We start from the raw sequence: 12160 nt of genomic DNA, 5'->3' as shown, positions 1-12160 counted from the left end.
GCACTCAAACAGAAAATTTTAGCTTAATCTTCTACAGCATTCTTTTTGACAGAGATAGGCGGTGACTTACTCAATGTGCGATTCTGTAGCTCGGCACGTGAACTGGGCTGTCTGTGTATCTTTATCCTGGAAAGGAAAAAAAAAAGAGCTAGAAGTTCACATTATTTTCATTTTTATTACTACACATACTCTTCATTGTAAATATAACAAAGCAGGACCTTAGTCGAGGGCTAGTTATGGATCCAGCATAAAGAAACAAACAATCTAGAGGCAGCAATTCAAGATGGCACAGACTAATGTTACATTGCTAGATACAACGATTAAAAAAGATTTACAGTGAATCAAAGTACATTGCAGTACTTTTCAAACCCTAATTAACTAACATAATCTCAATTCCTTATGCGATTATACAAACAGTTACACGATGCACATGCACTCATCAATTGTGTTTATGGGATTTCGCGAAGACCACGGTGACTATGAGGCAATGCAATAGTGGGGTACTTAAGACGAATTTTTGACCACATACGGTTGTTTAACACGTACCAAAACCTAAATAGATGGGTGTTCATTGCATTTTCCCCCATAAAAATGCAGTCGCCATGATTGGGAATCAAACTCACATCCTCGAGCTTAGCAGAGCGACACCTTGTATGCTAATCTACCACAGCGCAAAAGAATAGACAACTGGGCTAGTTGGTTGAAATTTCCTTTTCTCTTCATCTGCAGTGCGCTTAGTTCATTCTACCACAGCAGGTCACTGACCTATTGTCTAGGAGGAGGAATAAACTTTACTTATGACCTATTGTCTAAGCTCTGTAACATTACTAGTAACGTACGAATAAACACATATACGTTAAAGTTCATTATAAATTGGTGCAGCCAACTGTTTTCTTTTTTATTAGTTCATTCACTAAATGGTGCCTGTGGCCCAGTAGCAGTGAGAAAACAAATACAGCATCAGATACAAATAGATTTAAAAGTAGAAACCTTTTCCTTAGTTTTTCAGTGAGCATGGCGAGTTGGCGGGCATGGCTGTCCCTCTCCACGAGCAACTGATCCCGCTGCTTCGACAGGTTCTCCACAGTGGCTGTGAGTTTGTCCACTTCTCTCTGGAGCAACCCCAACCGACTCAGCAACTGCTCATCTTCAACAGATGGATGACTTGTTTCCAGATTCTGCAGTGAGCCATCGAATGGAAGGCACACATGTTACACAATATAAAACAGCATTACATGAACAGACAGGCCATATAACTACTGATGCCTGCCTAGGAGAGTTCACGACAGGTATCACAACTCTGCTCCTCGTGCCTTCCTAAACTGATGATGTTTAACTCATCAAATCCATTCAGGTGAGGCAGCAGCAACAGCAAAGTGCCATTTGTCAAATCACACAAGGTCACTCCACTGTTGTGGGTCACCCCGCATGATTGCCTTTCGAGTAGATGTCCTTATGTCCAAAGGCCTTTGGAAGGCCTGTGCGTCAGAGGCATAGACCATATTACATATAAACGAGGTCATGTATAGGCTGCCACTCACATTGAAAGTCATAAATTTACTAAACTTCAAGGCTGTCAACTCTCCTATAGTGCCAAATGCCACCACATTCTCCTCAATATGATGTAAGTGAAAACTGCATTTAGCATTAGCTCTGAATTTTAACTTCATCGACGAATAACTTCAGAATCTACACATTGGTGCTTAATTCACACTTGCAAGTCCCTGACTTGCACGGTCATACCTTGGGATCAGCCTGGTTTCCACTTTCGCTGCCGCTCGATGACGGCTTCTTAAGGCTTGTGTTCCCAGACTTAAGCACCTGATGTAATCGCATTAACTCGTCCTTGTAGTGGTCTCTCTCCCTCTGCAAGGCCCGCAGTTCTTCGCTGCTGTCAGAAGCAGCCGTCTGTCCCTTGTTGGCCAGTAGGCCCTGTATCTCGATGAGCAAGTGTCGTTCTGCAGCAACGTGAACACATCGTCGAGTATGCGGTCAGCTTTGTGCCACTTCAAATGCATAGAAGTGACTAATTTCAATTTGTTCCGGAACATGCCAATGCTGTGAAGTTGAATAAAGCGTGATCTAAAGCAGAATTATGGCTCACTGCAAAGAAAAAAAAAACAGATATGCAGCTGACAAACAGATATGCAGCTGCTGTTTGACTCTTTTTGCATTATATTAAATGTTTTTCAGTCAGTACTAGTTTAGGTTGTGTTGCTCTGACCCCTGGGGATCCACAAAGTATGAGCCCCTATAGCTGTTTGAATTTAGCATCTTCAGAATGCCTTGAAAACACAGCAGGTCAAACAAAACAGCAACATTTGTTTGAGTGAATAAGTGAACATAATTAGTGAACATAATTTGAGTGAAAATAATTATTTACATTAGAATTTTGAGGAGTGCTCCTCAAAGTTTTTCACTGTTGGTGAATAAGCTTTAGAGTTAGTATTATCAAAGCATAACCGATGTTAGATATTCAATGGTAATGTCAAAAAGACAAACAGATACAGTATGTAGATTGAATTAAGCTAACATATAAATAATGAAATGGACACGACTGCTAACGAGGGAGTGCTGCGAACTTTGTTAATGTAATGTTTGATGTTGATTAGTACTAACCACTACTAGCTAGCTGCTTCACTCGTTCCTTCAGCCTCTGTTTTTCTTCCTCCAGTGCCTGTATCTGCTCCTCAAGTGTGAGACCCTTTGACTGCTGGTCAGCTTGCCTGGTGGCACTTGGAGGACGCTTCTGCAGGAGTAAAAGCCACTTTAGCATGTTTCACTGCTCTTTGAGACAACAATGCATTTTTAAAGAAAAGACAGTGTCTCACACTTTTTGCTGGCTTGGGGTCTCTTGCCCGTGGGTCTGTTTTTCGGTGCAGGTGGCCAAACTGTGCACATCATGCACGACAGCAGACAAGAAAGAAAACGATGAATAAAATGGGATAAGTTAGGTATCACAGACACAGATGCATGTAGATACAAGCAACCATATGCATATGCCGAACTGTGCTGTGGATGCACCAGGTCTCAGCAACATGAAACCAGAGTCTCAAAAATGAGGAAAATCTCTCTCATTTATACTGCTCCCAGGACATTCAGAGATCAGCTTCGTCACTAGACTAGCCTAGTTGCCTGGTGGCTCAGCTTACCTCACAATGAAGCATGAAATTGAAGAGGGAAGAAAGCTTGACGATATGTTTGAAGTTTCTGTGTTTGAACGTAACCTAATTTTTTTTAAGGTGGTATAATTACACAAAGAACTTGCATTACAGTACTTATGCAAACACAATAGCAATGGATCGAGCGAAGAGACAAAGGTGATTAGGGCAAAGAAATTTAAGCGACTGTGGGTTTTTCCTGCCAGATATTGAAGCCTTGTCCTGCATCCGCATTCAAAACATCCGCACTCCTGAGTGCGTGAATTTTTGGAGGCACCAAAAAAAAAACATGAGTAGGCCCTTTCTAAGAACTCAGCAGCAAAACCTCGACATATGCTCTAGTTTTGCAATATGATAGTGGGAGATGCTTGTAAACAACGTTACAGAGTGTTAAATCCATGTCAATCAACAAAGGTAAGGGCAGGCATATCTGGGTGCCACCAACACAAGTGATGGTCTGTTAGGTGTTAAGCAGTAAAAAAATTACACAAGCAAGCTCGGGAGTATTGCTAATGGGTCAATTTGATAATGGTTCAGTATTTATATAGTATGAGGAGCAAGAATAAAGTAGAGTAAAAAATACACATTGTTCAACCTATTATGTATCTCTCTTTATCTCTCTTAGTGTTCATCTCTTATACTGTATAAATATTGAACGTGCTACAGCATCTCACAGTCTTGTTCTGTAGAGGAACTAAGTTTGGAGGTACAATGGCAAAACAGCCAACTGTGAATTTTAACTTTCTGTCAATAACTGAAACAAATGCCTGAAATGTACAGCACTCAAAGCAAGTTAAGGCAGCTGCTGCCCTCTTTAGGAACATATACTAAATGCCAATGGTGAGGAGTGGGCAGTTTGAATGTTCTGCAGCTGAGCCTCATGCAATCACAAAATAACCATCCCAAATGACTCACATTAACTTTCCGAACTTGCTTCACCGGTTGTTTGTCAGGGGCTGGCTTCTTTGGCTCAGTGGAGTGCAGTTCAGTAGGTGCACCCTTCCCATCTTCTTTTCCTTGAGGCTGTACATGCGCAGAAAGGATAGCCAGACATCATGATTTGTGGAAGAGGGAAATGGCATGTGTCTACCTATGTAAGCTGTGAAAGTATGCCATAATACTACCCCTTCTTGTTGCCCTGTTTACTAGAACATCAATGTATTAATGTAACGAATCATACACACCTACCACTCATAGCAGAAATCTGCATAATAACTACACAGTCACCATGCTGAAGGCTGTTCTAAACAGCACTTACATAAGAGAAGTTCTGTGGATATGGGCTCTTGATTTTATCACTAACATTTCCCTAGATTCCCCTGCATCATTACAATTAAGAAAAGAGCAGGTAACCACTATTATAGCAAGAATTCTTTTGTTACTCTTACAGTACTACCTTAAAATGCAGTGGCCTGCAGAATACCCTGCAAGGACTGCTGCTTATGTTACATTGCAGAAGTTCGGGAAGCACATACATGATGTCATAATGACTGCTGCATCCAGCACACTTGTTGACCATGTGAACGAGTGTAATCTCATCAACTTGAGCAATGCATCAGCTATCGCAAAAGAAAAAAAAAACTTGAGAATGATGTTCGTGCTCGAATCCTTACTACTAAGGTGACATCTAACACTATAAACCGGACAGGGGCACCATGCCCAAAATTTTTGACCACTCAGTATACCTTACATGCTATGCGTATGTAACTACAATATCTTACCTCTTGTTGCTATCAATCACTGAGAGAAATTCATTATTTGTAGGCCAAATTTATTGCCATGCCAACCCTGCTATGAGTATTGCAGTCACGAGGTATTTTATTTTTAGAAAATAATGTTGTACTTGTATATGCAGTTCTTTCTTCTGGTCACCTACTATACGGAATTCACACTGATGATATTGTGTATGTCTTACATCATTTACATTGTTTTCAGTTGTCTTAATTTCCCTCCAGTGTAATGCCAGAGCAAGCACATAGGCAGATAGGTAGTACATAAATTGAATGCGGGACTACACCCAATATACACTGTAAGCAAGGAACTAGTATTCTTTCTTAGATGACAATGATGATTGACTTCATCAATGACTCCAATTTATCACTTTTTCTAATAAGCTACCTAACAAGACAAGCTTCCATCGAACACTTGATTAATGGCACATTCCAAACACTGCACACTATGTCACCTGCAAATTTTGGCCGCAGCTGCACCCTTCTTGTAATGCAGTATGTGGAAGGCCCTCCCTCAGGGTTCGTGTGAGACGTTCAATTTCAGCATTTCGTGCTTCAATCTGTAACAAAGAAAATACTGCAGACACAAAAGGTTGGCTTTGGCTATGAAAGAATAACCATATGAGCTGCAGTTTACCACTCTTTAAATTGAGGCTTCTGCTATTATGCTTCTTACACGCCTGAAGCTTTCAAAACGTACAGAACTAGACTATCGCCTGCAGTCCTTTGCCTGTGCATTCAATATGTTGTATGAAGAATTTGTCCAAATTCAGTGATGCTGAGAAGAACACATTCATGGGCACAAATGTGTACATTGCATGCTCGTGTGTTGAATTTTGCATGCACTCACTCGTTGCTGCAGCAAATCCACAGAAACCCTTGACTGATATAAAGATTCCTTGAGGTCTCGTCGCTCATGCTGTAGCTGGTGGATTCTTGTGTCAGCCATCCGAATGATGTCAATTTCTTGCGCGTCTCGTGCAGCTGTTGGGGGTCCTGCTTTCCGTCCAGCCACTCCATGCTGCCTCGGCAGTAAAGAGGTTAGTTCAATACCTTGAGTTCGGTAGGATGCAGGCACTTTTGCAGTATCTGCAAGAAAACACATGCGCAAGGTGAGCATTTTTCATTAGCGTGCCGCATATTATTCGACACAGTTTTTAACCCAACTGGCAGTAACATAAAGGAGTGTTATTACATTCATTACTAAAAATATGAGCACAGTGATGTATCCATCATAGGCAAATACAATAATGTGACACATTCAATGTAATACCATGTGCTAAGGTTTGGCTGAAACTCCAGAGTAAAAAAAATTGCTTAGTCATCAGAGAAGTTCGATATGATTGATTTGTGAGTTTGACATTCTGAAGATGTACAGTAGACTATGAGGGACACTGTCATGGTGGGCTCCAGATCAAATATAACCACGAGGGGTTTTTCAGCATGTACCCAAACTAACGTTACACATTTTGCACCCACCAAAATGTAGTTGACAAAGCTGGGAATTGAAATGAGGCCTTGTACTCAGAAGCAGAATGTTATTGCCTTTGAACCAAATTGCATCAGAAATCAGATTTATTCAAACCTGAGTAAAATGGGCTTCAAAGCATGTTATTGAATGGACTGATGCGCACCCAGTTGCACATTCTTTACAAATACCAGACAAGAAAGATTATGCAAACAAACAACATACCACTAAGATCATGAAAGGACGTAAGAATGGGCTTGTTGGTGGTGATACATGGTGAAACTTGTGGAGCACAAAAAAGACATTTACAAAGAAAGCAACGACTGGACGATGCGCTTACTTCCAATGGACATCCTGTTGGAAGTAAGCGCATCGTCCAGTCGTCACTTTTCTTTGTCCGCATCTTTTTTTCTGCGCCACAAGTTTCACCAAGGTCACGTGATTGGTCAAGTGACATAAGTTTGTAGTTATGTCCCTGAATATGCAGAGCAGCAGGCACAACAATACTGCACCTGTTCTGACTACCCATGCCATGTTTATATCCCCTCATCAGCCAGTACTGGCAGCATTGTTTTTTATAGGAATACAAAAACACACAATAAATTGTTGAAGGAAAGATGACCTTTAAGGGCTCGTTTTTCTTTGTTAGACACAATATTAATGAGAACTAACAGACACTAATGCCAAGGAAAGCATAGGTTATGTTATTAGTAATAATTAGGCTATAAATGTGAAGAAAGTAAAGTGGACGAAAAGATAATCTGCCGCCGGCAGGGACTGAACCTGCAACCCCCGAATAATGCGTCCGATGCTCTACCACTGAGCTACGGCGGCAGTCGTCCTCCCGTCCAACTTTATAGGGTATATATGTGCATTTAAACCTAGTAGTGTTAGTCAGCCGCAGGTTCGGTCCCTGCCGGCGGCAAGTTATCCTTTCGTCTACTTTACTTTCTCCACATTTATATCCTCATTATTACAAATAACATCCCCTATACTTTCCTTGGCATTATTGTCTGTTAGTTCTCATTAACAATAAATTGTTATATTTCATGACTTAGGTAAAGCTAATAGCAGTTATTAAGCTAGTGTACCAATGAGAAACTTAAGACATGTTTTACTTGTGAAACTACTGAATTATCCGAGTTTTAATTGTTGCTGGTCAATGACTAGTACTTATCCGTGCAAACCATACAGACGTGACGAGCAAGTGCACCTGTGACTCCTGGAAGGTGGCATGCAACCAACAGTTTTCCCTTAATAATCAGAACTTTTGCACAAAGAACTATACACAATAACACTAGGTTTCAAAACAGTCACACTTCTACAAAAACACAGAAAGGTTAAGTTAGACGAAAAGGCTTTTTTGGGCTTCCTGTTGGAAGCCCAAAATTAAGCTGTAAATACTTTGCAGCTACATGTTGGACACGTAGCCAAACATTCGAGCAATGAAGTGAGCCTCATTTGATAGTAATCAGTTGAGGCAGGCCCATAGCCAGGAAGTTTTTTCGGGGGGGGGGGGGGTACTTACTGAAAACCTTTACTATTTGAGAAAAACACCTATTATTATTTATTTTTGCTAAACACCCCCCTCCGTCAAAATTTCGGGGGGGGGGGGGGGAGGCAAGGGCCCCCTCCCCTGGCTACGGGCCTGAGTTGAGGTGCAGATCATTGATAGCACACGACCTGCAAGGTTAAATAATTACCTTCAAAGCAATGGTTGTTGAAAAACAGTAGTTACTTTTGTACTATACCCATGCAACAAAAAACACTCCAACAAGAAAATCTAGTAACTGCAGTACCTGTTACATGAACGACTGCTTGAGTTGACAGTGCTGACTGAAGCTGCAGGATTTTGTCGGATTTCAGCTGCAGTTCTTTCTCGAGATGTTTAATCTTGTTTACGCAGTCTGCTTTCACAAACTCGAACTTCTTTTTACATTGCTCAGCTTCTTGAAGCCTATTTTCCAAATCTGAAAATAGTCAACATTGATGAAGGAGGTCATGTTATTCACACCACACAGCGACAGCATTCACATTGGTGTGTGGGAAACTGCACCTAGGTCTTGCAGAATGTATGTGTGTACTTTGAGGTAATTTTCTGGCTTGCTTAGAGCATGAGTTTCTGGCATTTAATCTGTGTGCAAACAACATCTGTATGTAACCAAACAGAACTGTGCAAAGTTTAATTTTACAATTTTGGCTGTTGTACTTAATTCGCAGTCCGCATCAAAGACTGGAAAAGTAGTGCAATCCAAATGATGTGTGTTCATAGGCAGTTTACACAACAATACACAGAATGTATATACACTGGTGTACAGCGATTTAAGTTCATAAGGGTCACATAGCCATAACAGTATTCGCTAATTTATTTATCTACTCACTAATAGAATTTGGTGTTTTAGTTTTTCATGCAGGAAGGGAATCACAAAAAAAAATGTGGAAGAAAATATTGTACCAAGTGACCACTCATTGCAATGCTTCTGTCAAGAGATGGCAAGTAGCCCAGTCGGCATAAGAGAAAAGATCCCCACACCCACACGTCGAAAAAGTAAAAAAAAAAAGTAAACGCCATGCGTGTGATTAGTCGTGATTGCGGTTAATGTATGCTGAGATCAGTTTACAGCTCTGTAATCGAGGACAAAATTTCTTTGCTCACAGTAATCATCACGTCGAGAATAAATTATCTCCGAAGAGTACACGATTGCATTTTTCGGCTTTATCGAAACCACTGTATTACAAAGTCTCTTGAAGAAATTTATCGCAGAAATACGGTGCGACTTGTGCTGACTGACTCACCGTTCAATTTATCAGTGTGTTTCTCTTTCAACTGCATGATGCAGCTGTGCAGGCGATTCACCTCGGCGAGTGCTTTGGCGTTCTCCTGTCGATAACGCTCGGCCAAGTCTTCTTTCTCTTGCCTCTCCTGAACGAAAAATTGGTCAGCGTGTTATCACCAACGATTAGAGTAGAGACATTTGGTCTCCACAAAATTCGAAAATGCTGGCAACGAAGTTATCGATCACCTGCACCGTCCTTCGCAGCGCCGTGTTCGCATCGACGCACTGTTCCTGATAGCTACAGAGGTCCGACCACAATCGAGCAACCAGAGGCGCGGAATCGAGGCTGAAGGCTTCCGTGTAGCCCATTTCGGTGAGATCGCTCCGTAGAGCGTCATACTTGAAACCCATCGGTCGTCCGCACAAGTTTCCGTTACGCCGGCATCGGAGGAAAAGAGAAATCAAAACACGCGCCCCGCGGGCTACGTGAAGTTAAACATTTTGGCAGAGCACGAGCCATCGTGTACCGTTTCGAGGTACCTTTCTGTCATTTTCCACAACGTTATAGGCATTTCGATCAGAGAAAGTTTAGTTTAAACAAAACCGCCACCGCCAAGCCAGCCGAGTACAACATTTGTCCATGTCTCCCTCAACGAGCAAGGCCCGTATCAGTAGCCCTAAAAGTGCAAATATATAGGAACAGAGAGGGCGCTACGTAAAAGACGGAACCATAGAGTATGACGGAACTGTTTTTGTTTGGTTCTCACTTTCATCCTCCACATTTCTTATGCGCATTATTTTTTATATAGCTTACGTTTTAAGTTAGACTGTACTTCTAGTGCACTCTAGTTAAGCTGGTGAGGCACAGGATCGTTATTACTAGATATTCTAGTACACTGTAATTTCTCTTAAAATCTTGCAAAAACGACTTTGCGCTTGCCACTGTTCTCCTGACTGCTTGAACTTACAGCACCGCCAAAAATGAACAAAATAGCACCAGATTTTATCAGAATACTTTTTTCTTTTCGCTCATTTCGTATAGCGCTTTCTTTCTTTTTTCTTACAAACGGACTAAGCTAATAATTAGAAGAAGGCTTCGCTCCGGTCCGGTCCATCCACAGAATCGTCATCTTCAGAGTCATCTAACAACATACCACTTTCGTTTATGTGCTAAACTCTACAGAGCTGTCGTCTGACTAGACGAGGAGTCGTCATACTGTTAACTAGCCACCATACTGTTAACCATGATGTGCACGGAAGCACTGAATGACCTAATTACTGATTTAACAAGTGTGACAGCCTCCTAGTGTCAGAAATCACAAGGAGCTTGCAGCAAATACGTCATCGATTCGCTGCCCTAGTAGCACGCAATTGCCACAACGTTGAAACAACTTTCTTAATGTGGCGGTAACGTTGTGTCAACATTTGGTGCTACTAGTGTGTGCTGGGAAGTTCTGGTCAGTATGTTATAAAATCTCATGATTATTGCCTTACATTCGTCAGCAGAATAGAAATGCACTTGGAACTTGGCCGACGTTGCGACGACTCGAAGAGCGCATGGAGCTGGAATGACCTTGGCTGAGCTTGAAGGTCAGATTCACGGAACGAGGCGTTTTCTGGGTTTGTGTACCTGGAGCACTGTAAACCATTTTGCACCCTTAGAGGAATTTCAAGCAAGCAAAACACCCTTTTGCCCAGTAGGAATTTGCAAAAATGGGGGTTTAAGGTTGTTTTGCTTCCCCAAACGCCATTTCAATTTACGTAAGTGTTAATGTTTCCCCTAAAACACCCTTTTGGAGCTAAGGGTGTTATGGGCTATCTAAACACCAGTGGCCCGTGCGACAGATCGAGTGCCAGCTGAGAATTGAAACTTGCTACTTAAAAAGACATTGAATATTGGGCGGCTTTAGATTGACAGATCTGTATGTTTAAAGGCTATCTACAATTAAGTTTATGCTTATACTGTGAATGCTTATTCTTTAATGATGCAAACGGGAATATCCCCACCGGCACTGAACGGCGGCTCAAGATACTATGGTATACCAGATGGCAGGATTATCGTTGTGAAGCACTAGCGCTCTCTCTGTCCATTTGGTGTTTACCAATGCTATTGTGTGTATGGTTGGGCGCGTATGTACGCATTCTATGTTTATGTGATTGGATGCTCTTGAGAGGCACCGTTTATTTTTCACTTTTTTCAGAGATAAGGGTGTTTAGACGATTGGCAACCAGCCGTAATATAAGTGTTTTGGTTCGTTAAAATGCCTTTTTCCTAGGGTTTAAGGGTGTTAGTTACAGACTTAAGGGTGTAAACTGGTTTACTGTGAGGAGTAGAGAATTTTCGACCAATACGATACTCCCTAATGCGAAACGTAAGCACAGCTGCACGCGTGTTTTCTTTTGGTAATATATAAAGGCAATAATTTGAGGAAGACATGTATGTATGTATGTACAGTTACAGACAATTATTTATTTATTGTTTTATCATATTTTTTACTTTTTGATCTTCCTTGTCTCATTTGTTGTTTTTATTTTTCTGATCCTGCGGCGGCTACTGCAGTTAGACAACTCTTTATATAGTTATTTATTCTTTATCTTTATTTTTATTTTTATTGCTTATTGATTGTAGGCTTTTTTTTTGTGCCACTAAGAGTTACGGTTTGCGTTGACAGCATCTTAGCAGCAGGTACGTTTCCCCATAAACAAAACCAAATTATCACTTTAAAAAGAACTACAGAACTACGCAAGTAGCAGTGCCAGGTTTATTCTAAGCGATATGGACCATAAAACGATAAAAAAAAAAATTTAAGCGAAATACGCACACCCGCGTATCTGCGTATCTGCACTGCATCTGCACATGCAACTAAAAATTTCGTCGTTCTTGTTTTTCGAGGCCGTTATACTTACGCCGGAGTTTACGTATGAAGTGTAACCGTTTCATCTCTGAACCCATAAACTAAGCCCATATATTATACATTCCCTGCCATCGAGAAAAAGAAGGCCACAAAACGCTGCATAGCAAAT

The 12160-nt window shown here is 41.2% G+C and overlaps 1 protein-coding gene across 1 annotated transcript; it reads right to left on the bottom strand.

Moving 5' to 3' along the window:
- Positions 1–23: 23 nt before the first annotated feature.
- LOC119382613 (centrosomal protein of 135 kDa-like) lies at positions 24–9781 on the bottom strand. Its single transcript, XM_049412169.1, has 11 exons — positions 9383–9781; positions 9156–9282; positions 8159–8329; positions 5742–5980; positions 5347–5451; positions 4077–4184; positions 2832–2891; positions 2620–2749; positions 1744–1958; positions 991–1178; positions 24–126 (listed from the first exon to the last, which is right to left on the bottom strand). The coding sequence occupies exons 1-11, from the start codon at positions 9545–9547 to the stop codon at positions 24–26; spliced, it is 1611 nt and encodes a 536-aa protein (XP_049268126.1). The 5' UTR covers positions 9548–9781.
- Positions 9782–12160: the final 2379 nt, after the last annotated feature.

Source organism: Rhipicephalus sanguineus, chromosome 2 (genome assembly GCF_013339695.2).
Source record: "Rhipicephalus sanguineus isolate Rsan-2018 chromosome 2, BIME_Rsan_1.4, whole genome shotgun sequence".
Lineage (NCBI taxonomy): Eukaryota > Metazoa > Arthropoda > Arachnida > Ixodida > Ixodidae > Rhipicephalus > Rhipicephalus sanguineus.
Note: the sequence above shows the minus strand (reverse complement) of the source record. Positions and strands in the feature narration are given on the sequence as shown.

Excerpts from the sequence above, each read along its gene's own strand:
- LOC119382613 (XM_049412169.1), bottom strand. The coding sequence starts at position 9,547 with ATGGGTTTCAAGTATGACGCTCTACGGAGCGATCTCACCGAAATGGGC. Across the intron at positions 4,185-5,346 it reads GCTGCGGCCAAAATTTGCAG|CCTCAAGGAAAAGAAGATGG; the intron begins GTGACATAGTGT and ends GCGCATGTACAG. Across the intron at positions 1,959-2,619 it reads GAAGCAGCTAGCTAGTAGTG|AACGACACTTGCTCATCGAG; the intron begins GTTAGTACTAAT and ends ACGTTGCTGCAG.